The sequence below is a fragment of the Myotis brandtii genome, unplaced genomic scaffold (genome assembly GCF_000412655.1).
Source record: "Myotis brandtii unplaced genomic scaffold, ASM41265v1 scaffold83, whole genome shotgun sequence".
NCBI classification, from domain to species: domain Eukaryota; kingdom Metazoa; phylum Chordata; class Mammalia; order Chiroptera; family Vespertilionidae; genus Myotis; species Myotis brandtii.
Window position 1 is genome coordinate 374221 of NW_005371371.1, and position 26293 is coordinate 400513.

A 26293-nucleotide genomic window follows, 5' to 3' on the forward strand; every position below is an offset into this window, starting at 1 on the left:
CAGCTGAAAGAGTCTGGGAAATGGCTCTGACTCCGTTCCAGGTGACAAGGGAAGCCGGAGTCTGAAATCTCACAAGTATATTCTGAACTTCCAGGGGGAGGGAGACTATGAGGAGCATGAACCGTGGCAGGGCTCTATCCTGCCTCAGCACAGTGGGGGGCCTGGGGGTAGTGCCAGGGGGGCAGCTGTGGAAAGCCAGAGCGGTGACCCACACCCTCGCCTTAGCTCTCTGGGGCCCCTGGGTCTGGCTGCACTGGTGTGGGTGCTTGCGTTGTAGACAACTAAGCCCAGTGTGATACAGGGTTGCCACGTGGCCCTGGGCCCAAGCCATCAAGTGCCGGGTGGGTGGGGTCAGAATTTTGAAGGCAAGTAGGAGGGGCACATCCCGTGCTGGCTGACCCCTTCATGGGGCACCTGGGTTCTGGTGTGGGCTCACCAATGCATGTACAGCCTCGCCTACCTCCTGCCCTCCCCAGCGAGGTGAGGACAGGTAAGGACTCGGAACACACTTCCCATCCCCGGTCCTGCGTGTAAGTGTGGCAAGGCTGGCTGTGCTCCCTGCACATCCAGGCACACATGCGCCGGGGCTACGGCAGCCTCAGCTCCTTTTTTTGGAAGGACACCTCTGACACCCTAACCTGCAGTGTGCCCCTGTACTGTGCCTGGGTTCAGCTCAGGTTAAAGACGGCCCAGGCAGTGCCCCCAGATGAATAGTGGTCTCTAGGAACTCCTGGCCTCTAGGAACTAAAACATCATGAAAGATTCTAGACACCAGCTCTCCCTGGAAGCCTTTCATTGGCAATCCTACTGAGACTTGAGGAGTCCCTAATGCTGGGCCATTGAGAGAAAGACGGGGTCCTACCTGTATGATGTAAACTTCCTCCCTGGCATTGTACCAGATCTCAAACTTCTTCACATCCCCTTTCACGTTCTCTGTGATGCCAACAGCTGTCATCTGAGAGCACAAAACAGGGAGACAGCTGTTAGTTTTGAGATGGGGGCTAAGGATGCCAGAGATCCCGCACGCCCACATCCAGAGATAAGAGACACGTGCCAGAAGGTGGATGTCATGACCGAGGCTCAGTTACGACCTGGAACGGGCCCCTGATCCTTCTCTTGAGGGCCAGTGCCAGGAAGGCTGCGGCCGCTGGAAACAGGCTTTACTCACGTTTAAGGACTGCTTGTAGCTGTAGGACGGGGCCTTCTCGTACCCTTCCCCGTTCTCCTCCCGCTTCTTGCAGAAGAGCACGGCCTTCTCGTGCAGGAACAGGTGTCGCTGCATGGGCTTGAACCTGGCCAGGTCCTTCACCTTGGCGTGGCCCTTCTTGTGGTCCGTCCAGACACTGAAGGAGCCCTGCATCAGCAGCTTCCCCAGGTCGCTCAGGTTCCCCTACAATGCGGAGCAACACGAGGAGCATTTAAAACCCAGAACGAACATGGGGGGAGTGGAGGGAGGGCTTTAAATGCCTGTTTCTGAGTGCAAGAAGCCCGTCTAGGGAGGCTGCATTCCAACTGTGTCACATTCAGAAAAAGGCAAAACTATGGAGACAGGAAACAGATGAGCGTCTAGGGGGGAGGGGCAGGGAGGGGTGAACAGGCAGAGCACAGGGGATGTGCATGGCAGTGCGACTGGTCTATAAGGTAACGTCCATGGTGGACACATGCCATTATACATGTGCGCAAACCCACAGTGAGCAACACCAAGGGTGAACCCTGATGCACACCATGGGCTCTGGGTGTCAGTGATGTGTCCACGTTGGTTCATTACAAATGTCCCACTCTGGTGGGGACCTTGATAACGAGGGAGGCTGTGTGGAATCTCTGTACCTTCCTCTCAATTTTGCTGTAAACCTAAAACTGCTCTAAAAATAGTCTATTAATGAAAAGAAACCAAGAATGAGTGCTGAAGAGACTTACAGGAAGGTAAACAAATTAGTACGTTGGTCTGACATGGGCATACAGAGGAGAAAGTAGAAATGTGACTCTAACACTGACTCAGTGCACATTATCAGCCCAGAAAACAGATTCGTACCTGTTCCCTGAGTGATGCTGACCTCAGGAAAAGACCAGGAATGAAGAGGTTTTCAGAGATGCGCCTCTGAGGGGTGAACACTTCCTGATTTTCTTGACATGTTGTTGAGCCCCCATGCAGACCCTCCCCAGGCCCCCTGCGTCAGGCCGGGTTTTGACCGCTTGCAGGTGATACCCACGATCATCAAAGCTCAAGGGCACAGCTCTGCACTAGCTACGGGCTGGCCTCAGCCGCTGCCTGGCAGATCCCCCCACCAAGCAGGCTCACGAGCACCTCCAGCAGGTGGGGGAGAAGGCAAAGGCACCCTCAGCGGTCCTTACGTCATAGCCTGTGATGGCGATGAGATGCATGGAGTCATTCACAGCCTTGAGGATGCCCAGGATGGAGCTCAGCGCCTCCTGCAGGTCCTCAGCCCCCTCGCAGCTCTTGCTGTATTTCAACATTTCCTGGCGGGTGGGGGCAGGGAGAAGTCATGTTCACACACCCATCTGGACACTGACCCCTATCACTCCCTTGAAAGCTGCTGAAATCCAGTGCTCTATCCTGGAAGTAGCCCCTGGGTGGCCCTGAACATGGACCCTGGGGACACATGATGTGGCTCCCTGCTCAGTCGGCACTGGCGAGGAGAAGACCATGCATGTGGACACTCATACCCTCTCTGAACATGGGCCTGGCCCGGAGACCACTGGCCTAGGAACAGCTCAGGAAGCTGCCCTTCCACCTCCCTGAAGCCCCCGTACCCCAGCCCACCTCAGCCTGGATGGATGCTGCAAATTGGGGGTGTCCCCTGACCCACTTGGCGAGTGCAGGCCCCTTGCAATTCCCCAGGGCCAGCACCCTCGTGCAGCTCTGCCCCCAGCAAACTCAGACTGAGATCCCCATCTCATGTGTCCCACTCCTAAACTGGTTACTCCTTCCTTTCAAATTTGACACGCGAACAAACATCTGATTGTTGGCGCATGCGCTTCACGCTCATCCACTGGTTCCCTCCGGCCTGCGGTGCTGCCTCTGGGCCCACAGAGATAACCGACTGGCACAGCCCGGTGTCAGTGTGGAGACTCCGTGTGGGGGGTTTGCCCATCTGTTCACGTGCTGTCCCTGCCCTCGCCCTAACAATGGCCAGCGCACAGTAGGCCCTCCACAAAGGTCTGTGAAGAGCCAGGCCCCTGCAGAGATGGGAGGAAGGTGGCTCAGAGGCCACCATGTTCAGAGATGGTGAGGCAGCCACAGCTGCCTGGTGTGTGGCTGGGAGGGGAAAGTAGCAGTGAGGTGGCCAGGCCGGGAGCAGGGCTCCAGGGCGTGCCCAGCCAGGCATGGGGCTCGCTGTCTCACCTTGAGGAGCAGCTGGTATTTGGTGATCCTCTGGACTGGCTTCAGCAGGTAGGAGTCCAGGCTCAGCTTGTGGTCCAGTTTCTTCTGGCATTCCTACAACCACCACACCTCGGGTTTAGACAGCGTTCAGGAGTCTTTGCTTGAGAGTCAACTAGCAAAGGAGAGCGTCCTGAAACGTACCTGGAAGAACGGGCAGTCGGAGCACTGCCTCCACAGGCTCTCGGAGCGGGGCTTGTTCTGACAGTACTTCTCGTAGATCTGGAACTCCTCCATCTGGGCCCGGGACAGACAGTGTCACAGCGCGGCTCAGAGGGGCCAGTCTGGCCTCTTCCTGGATCCCGGATTGCCCCTCCATTTCAGACGCCATGTCCCTCATTGAGGGACAGTCAGGTAACACCCCCACTGGAGTTCACGTCTCAGGGCTATATTAGGCCCAATAACCCTTTTACACAGGTTCCCTCAAGATAGCTGGCTTTGCCATAGGAGTAACAGTCTAAGAATAAACAAAGGACTAACACAGACTTTCTAAGGGGCTTAGCCTACACAGTGGGGCTCAAACTTGCATGCACATCAGTATGGCTGAGAGGCTTGTGAAAACAGACCGCTGCCCCCACCGAGGTTCCGGGTGGGACTGAGAACCCGCATTTATAACGAGGTCCCAGGAGACTCTGATGCTGCTGCCAGGTGACCCACTTTGAGAACCACTGACCTACAGCATGATGGCCCCACCCCACTTCTCAGATAGCACGGAGAAGCATTACAGCCAGGCTGAGTCAACACTGCTCCTCCTTTCCCTTCCAACTGCCTCTTCACATCCATTCGTTGTGACCGTCTCAGCCTCCAGCTCATTTGGTGGAAATGGCTTAGTTTCACGGCTGTTGGTAAGATGCATTTCCCTATTGCTAAGCCAGCAGTGTTTGGAGGTCAACAGGAGAGGACCACGTGGGACCGTGTGGAGAAGACAGCAAGCCCCATACCTGGCAGCCTTTCCTGCTCCCAAGGCTTCTGCTCAACCCCCTTTCCCTACACACACACACACACACACACACTTCAGCTGATCTTCCCGCCCTGGAAGGAGGCAGACATCGACTCTTTCAAAGAGAAGAAAAACAAGGCTCAGAAAACGTGGAGGACTTGTCATGTCCGCTGGTCAGTGGGGGAGTCTTAACCAAGACCAGGACAAGAGCGAACAGAGCAAACGCCCCATGAGAAGGGCTCAGCTCCATCTACAGTGGTTCTCAACCTTCCTAATGCCGCGACCCTTTAATACAGTTCCTCATGTTGTGGTGAACCCCAATCTCATTGTTACAAATTGAACATAATTAAAGCATAGTGATTAATCACAAAAACAATATGTAATTATATATGTGTTTTCCGATGGTCTTAGGCGACCCCTGTGAAAGGGTCTTTGACCCCCAAAGGGTCGTGACCCACAGGTTGAGAACCGCTGAACACAATCAGAACGGAGATGCCTGGCAATTTGGGCAAATCTCAAAGCTGGTGTTTTATAGTTTTTCTCTTTTTCAAACTAGCTAGTGGGCTTTAGAAAAAACCACATTCTTTCAGCCCTACCCAAAAAGGGCACATCGTCTCAGCCGAACTGGAAACCTTGGTACTTTGTGATTTTGGTTGGGGACTGCAATCGAATTTGAAGTTATTATTTTAAGTACTAGTAATTTTAGGAAGTAAGGCACGGGCAAGTATACATTTAAAAAAAAAAAACACATACCCTTTCTAGAAAACACCTTCCAACCAGCTCTGGGCAGTCTATGTAGTTTTCTAGCTCCCTCAGGAATATTCTAGACAAAGAAAGTTTGCATTAGGTTGTATGATAAACAGCCTGAACAAGATGGCAGCTGTAACAATTGAATAGCTATTATTTTCCAAACAACTTTTGTTCCTAACTCTGGACCGTTTGGGAGGTCTTGTGTGTCAGAATACAGTCTTGTTTCAGGGACCAACAGCCCATACCTGTCACTCCCTGAGTTTTGACGATATCAAACTTTCAGATTTAAGCAGACACGGCCCCCCTGAATCCCTATGATTTTTGGTGTTGCTGCGCACACAGAATTTAGGAGGCTTATTTTATCAGCACAGACATGGGGCGAAGAGGCTGTGAGCAGGCAGACAGAGCATCTGGAGGTTCTGGAAGCGCAGCCCTGATGAGCCAGCAGCTCAGTCGGGTTTCTGCAGATGTAAGGGGGCCTCGGTCAGGTCCCTGCAGCTTTGTTCCTGAGCCATGTGCCAAGTTTTCCTACGTTTCGGACTTAATCTGTCTGTGGGGGTAAACCCCCGGGAAGGGGAGCTCCTGGGGCCTCTTCACCACACTAGCCTAGCAGCCAGGGTCCCGGTGCCCACGCGCTGGCCCGAGCCACCGGATGCTGAAGGTCCAGGCCACTCACTCAGTTTAATTCCCAAGGGAAGGCTCGGGGTGGGTTCAGCTGTGACTTGCTGCCTCCTTTATCAGTGGGCAGGTGAGAAATGCTAGCAGTCGAGGGGCAAAGCAGGTGGTGAGAAAGAAGTCCCAGTGTTCCCTGGGATCCATAGGAGGTGGGGGCTTGGTGCCGTGATGGCTGGGCTTCCTGGCCCCGGGCAGCACTGAGAGGGGTTGGCTCACAGCTGGCCCTTTCTCAGGACACACAGACATCACCATCACCTGCCTGTCTCTCTACGCACTTACGCTGCCCGCTCATTTCCTTTCCCATGAGCTCCTGCAAATCTGGAGCAGGAGTCCAGGCGAAGCAGCCCCAGGACCAGCCACGCTTTCCCCAAAGCACCAAGAGGCCGCAGATCGCTCTCACAGGGGTAACAGGCAGGGAGGAACCTCTGATGTTACCACCCTTTCCAAGAACGGGCTTGGGAATACACTGTCCTTGCTAAGTGGTGTGGCCTTCGGTGCTGCCCCAATGTGCCCAACGCACACACTTGGGGTGGGGTGGGGTGGGGTGGCTCCTGCTGGTCCCAAGGGACAGGGAGAGGTGGGAGGGGCGGCTGCTCCTGCAGTCATGCTGGCAAGGCGCTGAGGCACCTTCCCACTTCGTGTGTGACCACCCGCCCCGCCCCCCTCCCGCTCAGAGAACTAGCCCTGGGCACGTCCCACCCAGCTGCTGCCTGGTGCGAGGCCCCTCGGTGAGCTTATCCCCGCTGAGGGGGGAGGAAGGGACACTCTCCGCCAGCAGAGCTCGGCCGGGCCGTTTGGTTTTCAGCTCCCTGCAGGCGGCTACGTGAGAGGCCAGACAGGTGGTCAGAGGAAGGGTCCCACCTGTTATGAAAGTGGTAGATTTCTTCCATGTTTCCGAATAAGACGTCCTTCTTGTTTTGAAGGCCGGCTGAGATGAGATGCGTCATCAGTGGATTGTCCATCTCGGCAGCGTAGCCCTGTGGACGGGGAGAGGGTCAGCAGGGGAATCCTGAACCACGGCCGACAGAACTTCGGGACATTTGAACAGCAGCCCAATCAGCACGGAGCCCCGTCTCCGCGTGACCACCTCGCGGGACTGTGATGCCGCCTCAGGTTTCAGAAAGCAAATCCACCTCCCATTTATTTACTCACTGACCCTTTCTAAGATGACCGTCTGGAGAGTACTACAAAATGTAAATGAATTATAAACAGCATCAACTTTGGGGGGCAAGGGACGGGAGGTTTCATCCTTCTGCCTTTCAGCCTTTTCAAAATCCAGGTATAGCCCAGCCAGGTGTGGCTCAGCAGTTGAGTGTCGACCAGAAACCAAGAGGTCACCAGTTTGATTCCTCAGGGCATGTGCCTGGGTTGCTGGCTCAATCCCCAGTAGGGGGTGAGATCGATGGTTCTCTCTCATCATTGATGTTTCCATCTCTCTCTCCCTCTCTCTTCCTCTCTGAAATCAATAAAAATAGATTTTTTTAAAAATCCAGGTATAACTTCTGTGACGGGGACAAATCTTATGTGTACACCTTGGTGAATTATTTATATGTCTACACCCCTGTAACCGCGGCCCAGATCAAGATGTAGACATCCTAGCCCTCAGAAGCCCCTCTGCCCTTCCCAGGCAACAGCCCCCAGCCCACGCCTGCACTGGGACATCTCCACCGAGACCGGCTCTGCTCTTCTGGATTCCTCAGCAGTGGTTCTCAACCTTCTGGCCCTTTAAATACAGTTCCTCATGTTGTGACCCCCAACAATAAAACTATTTTCGTTGCTACTTCATAACTGTAATGTTGCTACTGTTATGAATTGTAATGTAAATATCTGATATCAGGACGGTCTTAGGCGACCCCTGTGAAAGGGTCGTTCGACCCGCCAAAGGGGTCGCGACCCACAGGTTGAGAACCGCTGCTCTACAGGCATGGCACGCACTCTTGTCTGATTTCTCCCATTCGTCATCGGGCTCCTGGGGTTGTGCGAGGTTCTGTGCAGCAGCAGCTCTTTTTCTTGCTGTCAGTATTGTCCCCGTGCACACCCACCTAAACCTTCTTGCCCCTCGTCCCACTGACAAAGGGACTCCCATGAGTAAAGCTGCCACGAACCTTCTTCCACTTGCTTTTTGGTGGACAGGAGGCCACACAGGGTGGGGAAGCCTGGCCCATGGCCCCTCCCGGCCACCCCCAGGGGCAGGCTCACCTCCAGGACACAGAGCAGCTCCTCCACGTAGACCCGCTCCGTGTCAAGCAGCTCGTTCATCACGTGCCTGTGAACAGGGCGCCAGGACTTATTATCTAGGAGCAGATTCCCACCCGCCTCCCTGCTGTGGGGCCACCTGCACAAAACAAGCTCTGATTCCTCAAGCCTCCCTCTCTTCCACCCATGTCTCTGAGCCTCCCAGCCCTGCAGATTCTGCTTCCTTCTCCAGTCACCCTCCCCCCACCCTCCCCAAGAGCCCTTCCTGTGCACACACTCCTGTCTCCTTGCCTGGGGGCCATCTGAGCACCAACTCAAGGCATCACTGTAGCCGGTCCAGTGTCCATCCCTATCCTCTTGCACGTGGTGGGGTACCGTGATGATGTGTGGAACTACTATGTGCCATCATGTTATAGAGCCCCAGGAGGGGCAGGGGTTTGCAAACCAGCTGCCCAGATGTCTTTTTAGGGACAAAGACCACCTTCTAACTGCCTACGACCAAGCATCCCATTCGGGGTGCTTCTGGGTTGGGGCCATTGGGCATGATCAGTTCTAAAACAACTGTCAGTGCTTAACAAGGCTTTAGGGTTCAGTTCAAAGAGTCAGTGCCCCTAAATGGGGTGAAATGGGGGAGGGGTGGACAGGGGCCTCAGGCCTCCTTCTCACCACCACAAGCTGGAGGGGAGCGCTCCTGCCTGGGGGCACACAGCTGTGTGGGCAAGGAGGCGGGGATGTCCTTGGTGGAGAAGTGAGCTGGACGCTGAGGGCCAGGCAGCATGTTGGGGAGGGAGGGACAGCATGCTGAGGACTGATCTCAGAGCGTGTAGACCAGGAAGGTGGCAGGTGAAGGTACCTCGGTGGAAAGGTGAACGGCCCAGCTAGGCCGGAGGGTAGGGTCCTTTGGGGAAAGTGACTGTCAATCGGGGAAGGGCTTTGGAAGTGCCTTCCCTGTCAGGTCCAGAGTTCAGACCTCGCCAGAGCTCTGTGCGGGGACAGACGCAATCCCAGAGTGGAGTGTGCAGGACGGCCACAGCCGGTGCCATGGCAACAGCCTAGGTGTGCAGTGAAAAGAGCTGGGCTGAAAACCGTGTGAGAAAAGCAGGAGGGGAGAGATGAAGAAAGAGAAGTGACACCAGCTCATGGAGCCAGGAGGGCCAAGGCTCCTGGGAGGGACCGAGTCCATCGAGGGACAGGCGGCAGGCTCAAGGGGCAGTTATGTGGCTGACCTTGCACATGGGACCCAAGGGCCTGGGTGCCTGAATCACACTTATCTTCTCACCTGGACTTGAAGAAGGGAGAACACAATCCATTCAAATCATCAAAGTCCCACCTGGGGCCCAGGGGCAAGGGTGGCTCTTCTAAGGAAAACCTACAGTTCTCTTAGTTTCAGATGCAGACATGCCAAACGGACGCGTGCCCTCCATGACGCATGCATGTGTGTGGGCCCCATGAGGCCAGCTGGGCTCCCACATTGTGGCTTTGGGGCAGAGGCTGGCATTTTTCACCAACTTTGGCTCGTTTGGGTTCAGACTGTCCGAGCCAAAGGCTGAGACCTGGGTGGGTCGTGCTTGTCGTGTCTGCCCCAGAGCCGCTCAGTGGTGCCTGGAAAGGCAGCCCACCCACCTCCGCAAGATGGCCAGGCTTTCCTCCTCGTCCCCCGTGGAGCTGCTCCGGCCCTGCCGGCTCTCACTCATTTCACTCTGGAGAGAAAAGAGCACGCAGTGCGTCGAGATTCCAAACACAAGAGGATGCAGCTTCACGTCCCGACTCTAAGGCTCCGGCGCCCAGGCTCATTTCCCATCTGGGAACAGATCTGAAACCTGAGATCTCGCCGGAGGAGAGGGCGTGTGGGAGAGGGCCAGGGAGGACCCGGCTGGTGCCTGCCAGGGAGGGGAGGTGGCCAGGAGGCAGTGCAGGGTCTGGGCCAGGGCTGGGGCCTCACCTTGGCCCTCCTGTAGGGCCCTCTCCGGAGTGCGTTGCCCTCAGAACTGTTGTTCTCAGAACCTCTCCGGACACCTGGTTTCGGAAGAAGAGGAGAAAGGTGGGTGTCTGGAAAGGGAAAAGGTCCACCCAGGGGCGTCTGGGATTTATTTTTTTTTACTTTCAGAGGAAAAAAGCAAGCAGTCCCGAGAAGGGTGAGGAAAGCACAGCAAAACGGAAGAGAAGGACAGGGGATCGGGAGACAAGGTGGGGGTGGGCACACAGGGGTCGGCCCACTGGTTCGTTCACATCCCTAGAGGGGCTCCCAGCCGACAGGGGACCAGGCGACAGGGGAAGAACTTCTCGGTCAGGACACTTCTGTCCAGGAGGCCTCCAAACAGGCCAGAGAATGGCGTCCTCTGGAGCCCACACCCTGGGGGCCGGAGCCAGCTCTCCAGGGCTCTCGCCAACTTAGGACACTTGCCAAAGCCCTAAAGGAACCAGCAGGAGCTCCCAGCTGCTGGGGAAGAGCGTTTCTGGGGGCCAGGAAGGGATGGGAAGGAGTCTTCAGGACATGGCACTGCTGCGGGTGCCGGGGGCGGCTGACGTGGCTGAGGCATCGACAGTGCAGGGAGGCTTTGGGGCTGAGGTGGGAGCCCTGTGCGGGGGAAACTATTTTAGCAACAGCACTGAGGACAGGGGGGGTTGGGGAGAGGCTAGAGTCTGGGGAAATAGGCCCAGGAAAGTCCTGTGACAATTGATAGTCCAGTTCTCAGGGCCGCATGCTCTTTACCACAACCAACCAGCTCTGCGGTGCTGAGCAAGGAGGCAGCACAGAGAGTAAACAAAGAAGTGGGCCAAGTGCCAATAAAACTTTATTTATAAAATAAGTCATGGAACGGAAGGAAGGCATTCCCAGAAGGAACGAGGCATGCCAGCATATACCTGGGGAGGGGCAGGGCGACTTCGTGAGCGCCTCGGGCCGGGGGGCCACGGGCTGCACGGGCCTCGTCTGCTTGGCCGCCAGCTTCTTCAGGCTCGCCTGCCTCCGGTGAAACATCTCTTCCATACTCTCTTGCTTCTGGAAGACCTTCTGCACGTGTTCCTGACAGGGTAGGACAGACTAGTTAGCAGGATGCTCTATAAGCGTCGGTGTCTGCAATTTACAAACAGAACAACCATGTGTAGACTCGGCCTCAGCACGACCTCGGTTTAAATGCTCGTGACGCAGAGCCCATTGCCAACGCAGCAATCCTGCACTGGCCCTGCTGGCTGTGGTCCAGGAGGGTGGCAACCCCACCATGGAGTGAGGGACCAGCAGCCCTCTCCAGGCATCTGAAGGCTGCCTACGGAAGGGCAGTAGACTTGTGGGTTGCCCCAGGGGTGGGTTGAGTACAGCTGGCCGCGAGAGAGGAGGAGTCCTATTTCAGTGCAATACTGAGAGGAGCATGCAGGAAGCAGGGCCCAGGGAAATGGCTACTTCATCAAGAACACGCCTCTTGCAGGGGAGATCCCACAGGAGGAAGGATCACCACCTCTTGAGGGAGGCGCGCAATCATTTCTGCATAAGGAAAGTTGAGCCAGGTGACCCCTCCCCGCAACTCGACATCTCTCTCAAACGCCTACCGTCTCTAATAATTCATTAAATGAGTCTTTCGAACATAGAGTAACTCCCCACCATTCAGGACAGGGGAGCCGCAGGAGAAAAGCCCGAACTGGCATACCATCAGGTCTTGGGTGAGGATGGGTTCGTAGTCCTGGTAAATTTTATTGAGCTCCTGGATCTTATTTTCTGCACCGGTCTCCAAAAACTTCTCAATTTCTTGGAGGGCTGCCTCCGCACCATCCTGGGATTGGCACTTGTCCACAGGCTGCGAGGCCAGCAAGTAAATCCCCTCATCGCACCATTTCATGGACTGGACACGGGAAGCGTTGCAGAGGGAGAGAGAGGCTGTGTTAGCAGCTGTGTCTGGGCTCTCTTTGCTGGGGCCTGTCCGCTGACCACTATGTTTTTGGGAATATTTGCAGCACGACACCATCCCAGCTCTGCTGCGATGTCCAAAGGACTCCCTGGAGGGAATGCAGCACTCTAAAAAGTTGAGCAAATCACCTGGGACAGGACTCATTCACAGAGAGAGGGGGAGGCAAAGTGCAGTGAGTTAGCTAGATGGTAAGTTTCTGGGCCTTTTAAAGAAATCGTTAGTTGTTGCAAGTAAATTCTAGAAAACAGACAACTGTGTCAGGACATCCAGACAGGAGGGCGTGGGCCAGCTTCTAATCAAGACTGTGGTGCATCCTACGTGGAGGGAGCTGCCCACGTGGGACCAAGAGCAGGCTCGCCACCAGGGGTGTGGGGTTGGGGTCCTACCGCCTCCAGGAGGCCGTGCAGCTCCAGGGACTTGTTGAGTAGACCCCTCCTCTGCGCGACCTCGGCGGCAAGCTGGTCGCAGAGGTGCTGGAGCTCGTGGCACTTGGGGCGGATGGAGTCCACGGCGTAGTGCTTGTTGTCGATGAGCTGCTCCCCGTCCAGGGACAGGGCGTGAGCCCGCTCCACGGCCGCCTGCAGAGAACCGTCCCAGAAACACAGCTCAGGTTATGTTCATTATAAGCAAGCAGGGTGCTGTTTCCTCTGAGGGATTGAGGGGGTAGGGGTGATGGTGGGGTGGAGGTAGGAAAAAAGCCAGGCAGTTTCCCTCCACCTGTCGACATCGCCATTTCCTGTGCCTTTCTAAGCAGCTCTGGTGACACCGTGAGAAGCGCTTCACCAGCCTGTCCCCCACCCACGTCCCAGTCCCTTCCTTACGCTAGACTTCTCCTCGAAGCTGGCAAGGTCCTTCAGGAGGTGCTCCACGTGTGCCAGGCTGTTGCCCACATCCGTGAAGGTTGCTATCTTCTGAGCCAACACGTCTAAGGCGGCCTTGACCTGAAACAGAGAAGGGGCGAGAGACCCAGGCCCAAGTCAGAACAACCACAGCTGAAGGGAGAGGACATGAAGACATGACCGAAACCGGGAATGAGGGGAGGAGAGGGAAAACCAAGATCTCCCCCAAGGAAAACAGAACTTGAGGGGAACTTCCTCAATTTCATAAAAAGCATCTACAAAGATTCTACAGGCAACATTATGTCCATAATGTTGGTGAAAACAATGCTTTCCCCCTAAGATTGGAAACAAGGCAAAGATGTCCATTCTCACAGCTGTTTGAAGTGGTGGCAGCTCTAGCTAGTGCAATAAGGCAAGAAAAGTTAGAAATATAAACAAACAAACAAAAGGCATACAGACGGGAGAGGGAGAGATCAAGCTGTCCCTGTTTGCACGTGACCTGATCACGTATGTAAAAACCCCAGTGAGGACAAAACAACGCCTAGAATGAGTGTGTTTGGCAAAGTTTCAGAAGACAAGATAAATATACACAAATCAATTGTATTTCTCTATATAGCAATGAATACACAGGCTCCACAATTAAAAATACAATACATTTGTAATGGCTTTAAAAAATAAACGATGTAACTATAAATCAAACAAAACATGTACTGCACAGGTATGCTGAAAGGTACACAACATTGATAAAAAAAAAGTCTAAGAAAATCTAAAAAAATGGTGAGGCATATTATGTTCATTGATTGAAAGACTCAGCATATTTAAGATGTTGATTCTCCCTCAAATGGAAGTTTAACACGATTACTATCAAAACCCTAGGACATTTTTTATAGATAAAGACAAGATTATTTTAAATTTACACGGAAAAGCAAAGGAAATAAAATAGCTAAACACTTTGGAAAAGAAGAATAAAATGGGCAGATTCACCCACCTAACTTCTAGAGTTATTATAATAGTACAGTAATCAAGACTATGTACTGACGGAGGGGCAGAATACAGACCCAGAAATAGACCCAAGCAAATATGCACAACTAATTTTTGACAAAAGTGGAAAAACAATCCAATGGAGAAAAGACAACCTTTTCAACAATGTTATGGGAACAACTGGACATCCAGAGATTTAAAAATGAACCTTGACCTAATTCTCATACCTCATACAAAAAGTAACTTGAAATGGATCATGGACCTACATGTAAGATTATAATCTTTTAGGAAAAATAGTTTAGGGGAATATATTTGGGATCTAGGATTGACACCAAAAGTACAGTCCTTCACAGGAAAAATTGATAAATTGGACTTCATCAAAATAAAAAACTTTGCTCTGTGAAAAGTTATGGTAAGAGGATACAAAAATAAGTGATGAGTTGGAAGAAAATAATTTCATACCGCATGTCTGACAAAGGACTAGTATCTAAATTTTGTACAGAACTCTCAAAACGCAACAGTAAACACAAAATGGGAACTAGAAATAGAGACATTTCACCGGAGAGGATATACTGATGACATAAGCACACCAGAAGATGTTCAAGGTCATCGGCCATTAGGAAACTGCGAACTAGAACCACACTGAGATATCACTACACAGCTATCAAAATATGTACAGACAATTAAAAATAATACCACCCCTACTGCTGGTGAGGATGTGGAGAAACTAGATCACTCAGACATTGCTGATGGGAATGTAAAATGGTACAGCCACCTGGGAACAATTTGGCATTTTCTCAAAAAACTAAACATGCAACTCTCATATGACCCATCAATTGCACTCCTGAGCACTTATCTCAGAGATGTGACAACTTACGGTCACACAAAGATCTGCACATGAACGTACAGCAAAAAGCAACAAACTGTTATTACATAGAACAGCCTGGATGCATCTCCAGAGAATCATGCTGTGTGAAAAGAGCCAGTCCCAAAAGGTTATGTGTGGTACAATCCCATTTATAGAACATTTTTCATGACAACAAGGGACATGGAGATGAGTGTTTGCCAGGGGTTCAGGAGGGAGTAGAAGGAGGAGGGGGGTGGGCGTGTCTATGAAAGGGCAACATGGGCATCCTTGTGGGGACAGAATGACCTGTGTGTAGACTGTGTCAGGGTCAGTATCCTGGCTGTGATCCTGCGTTTTAGTTTGGGAAGATGTCACCAGTTAGGAAAATTGGGTGAAGGGTACATGGCATCTCTTTGATTTTATTTCTGACAACAGCACTTGAAGCTACAATTATCCTAAATAATAAAAGCCTAATATGCAAATCTACCAAACAGGGGGCAGGACTGGTGAGCAGGCGGCACCCAGCCAGCCAAGGTGGGTGCTGTGGGTCGCCTCCTGCAGAGGGAGGCCAGACTGCAGGTTAGGCCTGCTCCCTGGACATCCCCCGAGGGCTCCTGGTCTGCAAGCGGGCACAGGCCAGGCTGAGGTACACGCCCCCCCCATTCCGAGTGCACAAATTTTCGTGCACTGGGCCTCTAGTCTTCAAATAAAAGGTGTGGTTGTCTGAGAGCCTTCCTCAGTCCCCACAGAAACAAGGAAGGAATGATCTTCTCCAGGGGTGCTGTTCCCACTGGCCGGCGTGACCTCTCTGGTCTGAGTCAGTGACACTGCCTCACCTTGCTCTCCCGAGTTCGAGCACTGCCCACCTGAACAGTGCTCAGTGAAGATTGCTGGACTAGGTCCCACCTCTTCCGGAACGTGATGCTCATGACTCCTTGGGGAGGACTACAATGGGAGGACGGTCCACATAGAACCGTTACCGGTCCTCCTCATCTGCATGTAGACATGGCCTCACAACAGCTTGGTCACTGAACTTGACGTGGCTACCTATTTCCTGTGTATTTATGACCCCTCCTTGACCAGAGGTTTCCTGAGGACAGGAAGGATGCTGCCCTGGGTCTACATTGTCACTGATGGCTTTACCGTTTTATATTCCTTCGTTGCTTCAGGACCAGACCACAGGGAAGTGTATAAATATTCTAAACAAAAAAATGGTTAACAGGCTTCCGATGAGGTGGCCATCTCTAACGATCTAACACAATGATGGCGCATCACTTCTATTATAACCCTGTCACACTGAATCCAAGGTGTGTGCACAGGGCCCTGCTAGGCACACAGTAGGCACATGTTGGAGAAAAGAACATACAAATGACCATAAAGGGAGAATGAAGTTTGCTTGACTAATGAACAAATAATGTGGAAGTACATGCTAATGAACATATTTTGCACAACCTTTGCCTATAATGATTTACTCATCAATCACATACTCTAAGGTTGACACCAACTTGATCTTGGGGCTCCATGTGGCTAACAGAGACTATTCTGCACTGAACCATAGCCAACTGGGAACCCAGCTCTGGGCATCCAGGGGATCCAGGCCACTTCCTGGCTTCCTGCAGCCAGAACACCAGGTGCCCGCCTACAGGTTCTCTCCAGGCTCTGGGCCACTCACCTCTCGGAAATCCTGCTCAAAATGCCGGAGCTGCAGACACTGTTCTAGTTTTTGCTGATGCTTTGCCCAAAACTCATCAAAGGCAGCCTCAGTTTCATTCAGCTGGGCCAGGAGCCTAGGAAAGAGGAAGGCACTTGTGCTGGCTGGAGTGACCCGTGGGGGAAGGAAGAATTGCCTCCTGCAACGTGAAGCAGGGGTGGAGGGCTCAGCCTCCCAGCAGCCTTCTTAACACCCTCGCCTCCTCTTAGCTGGGCACTAAAGCACAGGTTTAGAAGGGAGGGCTTTCTTCAGGGCCCACTGACTTGAGAGGGAGGGCAGCTGGCTGAGCTGAGTTTGTTGATTTTTTACAAGGTCGAGATGGTAAAGGTCTGGGGTCATTATTTACCACTTTGATTCAGGGGTTAAGAAAACAGTAAGCTGCACGTGTGGGTGAAGAAGTGCTGCCGCCGCTTACTCCCAAATCTGAGAACCCCCGTGCTCCAGACACTGTTCTGGACAAGTGTGAACCAATTTGATCCCATCAGGTGCTCAGGCTGGCCCCAGTGTATAGATGAGGAAACCGAGTCTGGGGGAATTAACAGTGTGCTCCAACCTCCTCCGTTCGTGACATTGAGGACATCTACACAGGGTTCCCTCGTGTCCCAGGGCCCACTCTGCGTCCCCGGCACAGAACACCTGCTCGGTGTGTAGACTTCGGCCACGAGGAGGGAACCCAGGTTAAGAGTTGAAAATGTAGGCCAGGGTCCAGGCCGGGGTTTGTCCAGCTGCTCTGCACCTATCCCCAACCTGTCCCTGAACAAGGAGATGGGGCCTCGTTGCTGACCTGGCTTTCGGGGCCAAGAGCACAGACTGGGAGGAGGCGCGTGGTGTGTGGACATGGCAGAGCAGCGCACGATGTTAGCTAAGAGCAGTGAACCGTGTGGACACTCTACCCTGTGTTTTGTCACGCAGCTGGACACCAACAGGGGCAAGGACAATCACCCCCTTTCCCTGAAAGAGGAGCTGAGAGGCCTGAGGCTGCTTCCCTACCTGGGAGCAAGCGGAGCCTCAGGTGCGAAACAGGACAGGAAAGCGACTGAGTGCAGATCGCCAAGCCTGACAGCTCCTGTCCCCACTGTTGTCCCTTAAAGGACCCTCCACGCCTATGAAAAAGGGTGACTGCGCTAAGAAATCTCCTCCCAGGAAAGCTGCTTTCTTTGGGATTTGGGAGAAAGGCATTTCAGCAGGCAGGACTCTGAGGTGCCCTTGCTTCCCCTTGGGACGAGGAAACCAGGCTCCGAGAGGCAACGAGGCAGCACGGGTGGGGCCCCTGCTCCTGCCTGTCTGTCCCTCTGTCCTCAGCCTGCAGCCTCTCGCTGTCACAGCGGCTGTGCGCCTGAAAGGCCCGCCGCCCGAGGCCTCACCTCTGCACGGTGGTCTGGTTGTCCAGCTGGTCCTGGTTCAGGCTCTGCTCCGGGCTCTTGGACAGAGGCTCCCTGATGCTCTCCAGGATGCTCTGCCCCTCGTCCAGCGCCAGCCTCATGTCCTCCTGCGGGAAGAGCACGGCACCTCGCACCTCAGGCCCACCCACTCCCCGGGACTCTGACCAGGCTGGAGACAGCGGTGGGCTTTGTGGGGCATCGCCCCCGCGAGGGGAGTGAGCAAGGTGGGCACAGCACCAGCCACAGCGAAGTCTTCCTACCCTCTGTGCTGACCGCTCACTCACGGGGGAAGCAGGCGGGTGTCGGGGAGACTCCTCCTGCTGCAACCAGGGCAGAGCTAGGGTTACGGGTCACTCAGGGGCAGCAGGATAAAGTAGGGGAGTAACAGGACACCAGACCTCTAGGTGCAGCTTCTGCAGCCATCCCCGCTGCCAGGGGTGAAAGGGAGCGAGGGGTTCTCTTGGCATGGGCGGGGTTACCCCAGAGGGCACCCCCAGCGGATCATGGTCACCACTGATGCACAGCCTGCAATGTGCAGGTCGGGCAGGGATGTGGCAGACTCAGGGAGCACCTCTCCCTCAGAGCATTTACCCAGGAAGTGACAGTAAGTACGTGAGTACAGTGGCTGCTTGATGAATTTCAGCCTCTCTGAGTCAGCCCACCATGTCTCCGCCTGCCGTCTATGGGCCCCCGGGGACAGAATTCCTGTCTTGGTTTACTAAAAAGCAACAGCAACACCTCGATGGAGGGCCCAGCTGCAAGGCAGCTCAGGAGCTGGGTCAGCGAGAAGCCACCTCCCATGCCTTGCTTCAGTCAGAGTTCACAGGCCAACCCCCAGGTGCCTGCATCTACAGCACTGGTTTATGCCGCTTTTAAAAAGGAGCACATTTCAGTTCTCATCACAGAGGTTACCCGGCTCATGAGCATCAAAAGGCATCTTAGAAAACCCTTTGATTCTGTCTTACCTAATGCCGGCATCGGCTCCTTCTACTCCACCATCTCACACTCCGACAGAGAGCCCCCCATTAACCTCCCCCCTCAGAAACCGCACATACCTTTGCTTTGTCTTTCTTCTCCGTGTGTGCACAGAGCACCGAGCTCGTCGATTGGACGTCGTTGGGCAGCTCTGTTTCTGCCAGCTCGGTCCCGAAGGACTGCAGCATCTGGGCCGTCTGCTTAACCATGAGGGCGAAACTTTCGATGGCCTTGGGAAGAGGGAGAACACCATCACAAAGCTTTGCACGCACCGCACCCTCCTGCTGCCTGCAAAGCGCCCCCGAGGACCGGCCGGGACATCTTCACGGGGACGGGGCCACGGCAAGCCTGGTCTGTAGAGTAAATACCTTCCCGCTGGTTCTTAGCCTCACGGCCTCTTCAGACACATACCAGACACTCCTTACATAGGCTTTCATCAGCGAGAGTCATTCTAGGCTCAGGGTCTCTCTCCTTGTTGAGAGAGGCGTGAGTGCCGCAATCTACAACAATCTGGGGCTTTTCTCTCTTTCTTTTCCGTCTCTGAGCCCAGAGAAAGCCACTCCCGAACTTATTACTCATGTTATTTCTTTGGATGACTAAGGTCCACTGAGACCATCTCCTCATTCTTGGGGAGAAAACTTGGGTTTTCACAGGAACATGTCTTTGGAAAAGGCAGCATCGAAATTCAAAAGCAATTCTAAGGGTCTCACCGGGGATTATTGCGAGCCACAGCCCGTAGCCCACATCCACGGGAGAGTGCCGGAAAGACTCACTGTGCGGTGACACAACCACCTGGTGTGGCAGTAATCCAGGGTCCCGCCCAGGTCCTCGGTCAACTGGGACTTGTCGATGTAACCGTGTAATTCTGGTACTGAGCTCAGCATTATGACCTAGAGGAGAAAGGAAACCGCCTCCATACACAGAACGCCCAGCAGACAGTCAGGAAACGTTTTCTTGCTGGTGGCCGTGTTGACCGAAGTCACTGGCTTTGGGCCTGGCTTTCAATCCCAGCTCTACCACTAACCGGCTGGTTGACTTGAGGCAAGTCGCTTATTTTCCCTGTGTCTCAGCTTCCCCATTCATGAAATGGGTACAGGATGACTAATCCCACCAGATGACAGCCACTGAAGGGTGCAAACCCCGTGACCTAGCTGGGCTTGGCATGGACATCAGGCACAGGGAAAGCGCGGACGCTCCTCCGGCCAGGTGAGCTCAGCATGGTAATCGGACGGTGCTCGGACTCTAAAGAAAATCATTTGGTCTTCATTTCTGCTGACAGACTGTGAGGTCACTGCAGGTTCAGACCCAGTTCAGTGCCCTTTACCTGCACGATGGCCTTGACAGGGGACCACACGGTTGTGGTGACCAAGCAAGCTCTTCCACACGGGACACTTGTTTTATTGTTTTTTTTTAATTTTTTATTTTTATGGGGAAGATGCCCACTCGCCCGTGGTGCTCTCCCTTGTACCAGCTCTGGTCGATTTTCCTCTGTTTTATTGTTTTAATGTGGTTTTTTTTCTTGTCCTTTCTGAGGTCATTCTGCCCATGAGTTGTGGATGAAAATATAGCCTTTGCTTTGTAAGCTGTCACACAGATACTACAAAATAGGTCTGGAGAGGTTTAGCCCAAATGTGATTTGAAACCACCTCATGTATTATTAAATGCTGCATTAGTTTAAAGCAGCGGTCTTCCCTCCCCGCCCCCCTCCCCCCCGGCGATTCTGTCCCTCAGGGGACACTTGACAATGTCTGGAGACATTTTTGATTGTCACATGTTGGGGGGTAGGGAGGGTGGTGCTGGCATTGGTGGGCGGAGGGTAGGGGTAAGATCATGCACAGGTCAGCCCCACCACAGAGAACAATCCTGCCCAAACGTCAACAGTGCCAATGTGGAGGTCTTTTGATTGAAGCATGATCTTTTTTTAAATTTTAATCTTCACCCAAGGATAATTTTCCCATTGATTTTTAGACAGAGTGGAAGGGAGGGGGAGAGACAGAGAGAGAAAGAGAATCATTGATGTGAGAGAAACACATCGATTGATCGCCTCCCTCACATGATGAGCCTGCAACTGAGGTACCTGCCCCTGACTGGAATTGAACTCGGGACCCTTCAGTCTGCAGGCGGACACTCTAGCCACTGAGCCAAACCGGCTAGGGCGCATGATCTTCATTTTATAAAGTAGGCTAAAATGTCCACTTAAAGTAGAAAACAGTTCTCAGCAGAGATGACTCCATTTTCTCTTTGTGAAACCCGTTTTTGCCAACTCACTAATTTGGCTGATGTGAGCTGGAGTGAGGAGATGAGGGAGGGATCGGCCTGCAGGGCCAAGGCCTACAGCTCCCACCCTCTGCAGGCATGAGGGATGCTTGCACACACTTCTCCGGGCCCTCTCTTGTCCCCTGGGCTCCCTTGTTCTTCAGCTTGACTTGCTATAAGAACGTTCTAGACCAGGGGTGGGCAAACTTTTTGACTTGAGGGCCACAATGGGTTCTTAAACTGGACCGGAGGGCCAGAACAAAAGCATGGATGGAGTGTTTGTGTGAACTAATATAAATTCAAAGTAAACATCATTACATAAAAGGGTACGGTCTTTTTTTTTTTTTTAGTTTTATTCATTTCAAACGGGCCAGATCTGGCCCGCGGGCCGTAGTTTGCCCACGGCTGTTCTAGACTCATGGCTCTGATGAAATGCCTGTACTTTGAAGGTGGTCCATCCAAGGCCATGCTTTGCACAGTCACCCCAGGGGTGCAGAGTGGCAGGTGGGAATGAAGGATCATACTGCTCCTGGTTTCATAAGAGGAAGTATAATTTCTGCCTGAGTCGTTTGGGGCTTTAGTTATGCTCACAGCACTGAGGTTAGCACCTTGAGAATTTCGATTATCATAGATGGGCCAAGAATGCAATTACGTTTAGTTCTGCCTACGGAGCTAAAGCCGGGTGTACTTACTGGAACCTTCATCTTAAAGTCATCTCTGTTGAATTTGAAAGCGAGGTCAGAGAGAGTCCTTTGGAAAAATCCTGTTGGTCGCAGAACAAGGACGAGCTGGAGGTTTGCCGGGAAGGATGCCTGCAGGGGAACAGAGGGCGTGGCATCGCTGGTGGACCGCTGTAGCTGACGTAGGGGTCCCACATACCTGCAGCTAACTGCACAGGCCGGACAGGGAAGACCTGGTCCGGGTGTTTTCAACACAACAAAGGTTATAGACACTGGACTCCGTCAGGGGCATCACCACCTCTTAAGAGAAAAGGGAAAAAGTCACACTGCTTGATGTTACTTACAAACGAGAAAGTCAAAAGCTTGTTACCCTTGTGACAGACTGAATTGTGTCCTCTGAAGTTCAGATGTTGAAGACCAAACCCCAGTGCCTCAGAATGTGATCATATTTGGCGATGGGGTCTTTACAGAGGCAGTTAAGCTAAAATAAGTTATTAGCATGGGCCTCCAACCCAATGACTCGTGAAAATGGGAAATTTGGACACAAAACCCACCGGGAGAACGCCACGTGAAGATGAAGGCAGAGATGGGTGATGGGTCTACGGGCCAGGGGTCACCAAAGATCACCAGCTACCCCAGAAGCTGGGGGAGAGGGTGGAATACATTCTCCCTTGTGGCCACAAAGGGAACCAGCCCTGCCTTGACCTTGAACTTCCGGCCTCCAGACTGTGAGGTAATAAAGTTCTGTTGTTTAAACCATCCAGTCTGGGAACTTTGTTTTGACAGCCCCAGGGAACTATACTTGTCAAACAGAAATGAAGCCATACATACACACACACACACACACACACACACACACACACACAAGCTGAAGGAAAGATAAAAATAAGCGTGTGCACACACACTCTTAGATACAATTATGTGAATGTGTTCAGCTACCAGCTTTGCTTACAAGGTACCTGGCCTTGGGCAAGTTACTTAACCTCCCGGTGCCTCAGTTTCCCCATTTTGAAGCAGAGGTAACAGAGTGCCTTCCTCACTGCACTCTTGAGGGGTAAGTGACCTAATGCACACGCAGAGTTTAGCACAGTGCTCACACGAAGCGCTCAAAAACGTGGCGATGACAGACACATAGTAAAAGGCTATTCTAGACGCTGAAATCCAGGGAGACCCCATTACTAAAACAAGAAATTCTGAAGCAAGTCAGTTCGACTTCTGGATAACCAGGCTACAGGCACCTAAAATATAATACACCAGTGATGGCGAACCTTTTGAGCTCGGCGTGTCAGCATTTTGAAAAACCCTAACTTAACTCTGGTGCCATGTCACATATAGAAATTTTTTGATATTTGCAACCATAGTAAAACAAAGACTTACATTTTTGATATTTATTTTATATATTTAAATGCCATTTAATAAAGAAAAATCAACCAAAAACATGAGTTCGTGTGTCGCTTCTGACACGCGTGTCATAGGTTCGCCATCACTGTAATACACGAACAGAATGACACAGCCCCAAGGCCTGAAACAGATACCTTGGCTCAAAGGCCATCCTGGCCCACCTCTAACATCCATGCTCATCTAAGCAGGGCTGGCAGGAGACCCTAAGCCAGGGACCTGCGGGGCAGCCCATTGGCACACCAGAACCCACGGCACCTATGGATATTCCCGGGTTACGCCATCCAGGGTTAACACTGCCACCCACCTACTGGTGACACCCACGCTGTGCCTGCGACCCCGCCACTCCTTGAGCTCCCACCTGAAGGCCCTCAGTGCCTGCCGGGCACCTCCACTGCCATCTGGGAACCTTGAGGGCAGCGCTAAGACTCCAGTGATGGCGGCCTCTGGGTTGGGTGTGGAGCACATACCCTTCCCGCCTGCAGCCCTGAGACACACCCTCCCCACAGGTTCCCCAGCGAGTCTGCGTATCACCGCCATAGCCCAGGTGATGGGGACCATGTGTCCTCGGTCGCCAGCACCTTAGCAGGCGCTCGCTATGTGTTTGCAGCCCTGTGGGCCAGGAGGGGAGCTGTCACAAGGTGCCATCTGCCCAGCCGCTGGAGGTGCCTGGCACAGCCACCCACGTTCACAGCGGGACTCGCAGCTCAGGAGGGGCCTGTGAATAAGCACCCCAGCGAGCCGTGATCTCTCCACTGTGCTGCCCCTGCTGACTCCCTCGAGCGGAAAAGACAACTCAGAGACCACGTGGAGAGTCGGCAGCCTGAGGGCAGATTCCGGGCCATTTACCAACAGGAGGACCGTGCAAACCTGTCGCCAATGCTCACTGAGTTCAACTCCTTCGAGCGGAAAAGACAACTCAGAGAACCACGTGGAGAGTCGGCAGCCCGAGGGCAGATTTCGGGCCATTTACCAACAGGAGGACCGTGCAAACCTGTCACCATCATTTGTGAAACTGGCCACACTCTTTAAGGAAGACATCCTGACGACAGTCTCTTTCTAGAGGCGATAGCGAGTCACGCTTTTCTAAATGTCAATGTTGCTTTTGCCGCCCTAATTCACACCTCTGGGCGGATGTGCTCCGTAAGTACAGGTTTGAATGCATAGGATAAAACTGTGCCCTGGTCCTCCAGCGATTTCCCGTAGATGAACTCAGCTCAGGCGGCGAGGAAAGCCACCGGCAGTGGGCCTCGCTCGCCCCGTCCTGGGAGGAGGCACTGACCTTGCTGAGCCTGTGGCTGGAGGTGACTGTCTACGTGAAAACCGGTTCATTCTCCCCTTTTCTCTGCTTTAGTGTTTCCATTTCTTTAAGTTGTTGAATCTTTATATTAAAGAGAGTAGTTGTAAGATCCTAGCCAAGTGAGAAGGCTTAGTGCATACACAAACAATATTTTGAATACAAACAACGGTAAATTACATTTTCTCTGGGTTGGAGCCAACCATATGTACTAAAAGCCATCTGGGAGAAAATAAAACTTTATTTTAAAAATATAAAGGTAACTGGATGGAGGATTTGGGATGAAGGCTATAACATAACATCTTTTTGCAACTCACTCATGAATCAAGCAATCAGAAAATGATTACAATAGGCTCCTGTGTCATATGAAAGCAATACTGTTTGTTTTCAGGGGCTGACCTTGACTGACTTAGGAACACACAGGATGTGATGACTCTACATGTGCAATTTGGGGATAGATGAAGAGGACTCAACTGGCTTCTGAATTCATATTCTCAGAGTCTTACTAAACGAAGAGGCAACGCAACTGGAGCCAATGGATGAAGAAGTTCCGCGGAACCCTGGTGCTTGGGGGAACGCTGTTTGAAATCCTCCCCAAGTTCAAGTCACTGCCTTAACTTGTGCCCAAAGCCACAGTTATCCAGCCTGACGTGAGATGTTTAATTTCACGTGGAGCAGCTGAAGCCTGACCAATGACATTTGTCTCATAGTAGCCAAACAAGGAACACAAGTTTGTGTAATAAATATGAACTTGGAAGCTTGGATCTCAGTGTTAGGAGATGAAAAACCCAGAGTCTGAATCAGAAAAGCTGTCTGTGAGCAGAGGCCTCCGGCCGCCGGGGCTGCTGCTGGGGAGGTCTAGGTGCAAGCCTGCCGGATGGGGCATCTAAGACCAGCCCCCGGTGAGTACGGTTGAGACAGTCATAAACACCATTAAGGAAAAGACATTTTAATGAAAAATGAGTAAGAAGGGGGTAATCTCTAAAGGAAGGACAGTCATTCCACCAAATACTCTCAACATCGGGACACCTGGGCTGCCTGCTCTTCTGGGACCAGCAGCGCCTCTGCCCATACCCTCCCCTCCCCTGGCATCACCACCTGTGCTTAGGCCTCCGGGAACTGGCACGCAGTAGGCATTTAGTAACATTGTTTAACATAATATTATTTTACCACACATGGTGTATTTACTGAATGACCTAAAAATCCTGGGTCCCTCAGACACTTTGTGCACACACAGATGGCATTGGCTTTACAGGCAAAACCCCGAGTTCTCCCCACGCAGACTGAAACGACCTGAACTGCAATTTCCTTCAATGGCATGCTCTAGGACACAGATTGAGCCTGAATTAGGCTAGCTCTAAACTTAAATATGTACACTCCATTACAACCCTCCCCCATGCTAACACCACACACACACACGCACACACACACACACACACACACACTCACTCTTCGCGGGCAGACGTAGTAGGAGTGGGTTAAAACTTGAAGTGGAATCCTAGAAGACATACACTGGTATTTTATAGAAGAGGCATCTATCCCAGGACAGTCCAATCTTTGAACCAACTGTTAGACAAACAAAGAGTGATGCTTGAATTCTCAGCTTCGAGTCTTGTTTCTGCTTCTGTCCACCGGTAGAGATCCTGACCTGTGCCAGGTCAGAGCACCCATTGCCTCCAATGCCCATGAGAGCCGATGAAGGCTCTGTTTTGGATGGAGGCACAGCAAGTCTGATTTTAGGAACATTAGACGTTGGCTCCTCCAATGCCTTATTCTTCTCTTCCAAGCCAAGCTGAAGGCATCCAAGAAAGGAAAACGAACACCCCAAATTAAGGAAAGCTCAGCTGAGGAGACAGTACACATGGTGGCAAAAAATAGCCCTGAACTACGTGGTGTTATGTAAGGGCTGAGCCTCAACCGGGGGTCCAGACACACTTGGAGATGAGTAGAGCCGCTGCCACTGACTTGCTTCTGTGTCACCTGCAGCTGGCCAGGTGCCCCGGTGGAATTGTGCACCCTGGAGCCGCCCATGTGCCGATTCCTCCCGAGGGCGCTGGCCTGGCG

At 52.6% G+C, this 26293-nt stretch overlaps 1 protein-coding gene across 9 annotated transcripts in view; it reads right to left on the reverse strand.

Annotated features, from left to right (window-relative positions):
* MCF2L (MCF.2 cell line derived transforming sequence-like) overlaps positions 1–26293 on the reverse strand; it is a 178419-nt gene that overhangs the window by 9924 nt on the left and 142202 nt on the right. For all 9 annotated transcript variants that reach the window (XM_014531941.1, XM_014531939.1, XM_005884442.2 and 6 more), the window contains 19 exons: positions 21547–21666; positions 19372–19488; positions 18679–18828; positions 17606–17730; positions 16203–16317; positions 12685–12804; positions 12250–12441; positions 11606–11797; positions 10827–10986; positions 9904–9977; positions 9585–9661; positions 7965–8031; positions 6627–6742; positions 5094–5163; positions 3545–3637; positions 3365–3457; positions 2353–2478; positions 1169–1390; positions 863–955 (listed from right to left, as the gene is read on the reverse strand). In XM_014531941.1, coding sequence (XP_014387427.1) covers positions 863–955; positions 1169–1390; positions 2353–2478; positions 3365–3457; positions 3545–3637; positions 5094–5163; positions 6627–6742; positions 7965–8031; positions 9585–9661; positions 9904–9977; positions 10827–10986; positions 11606–11797; positions 12250–12441; positions 12685–12804; positions 16203–16317; positions 17606–17730; positions 18679–18828; positions 19372–19488; positions 21547–21666 — 2322 coding nt within the window. The remainder of the gene's footprint in view (positions 1–862; positions 956–1168; positions 1391–2352; positions 2479–3364; positions 3458–3544; positions 3638–5093; positions 5164–6626; positions 6743–7964; positions 8032–9584; positions 9662–9903; positions 9978–10826; positions 10987–11605; positions 11798–12249; positions 12442–12684; positions 12805–16202; positions 16318–17605; positions 17731–18678; positions 18829–19371; positions 19489–21546; positions 21667–26293) is intronic.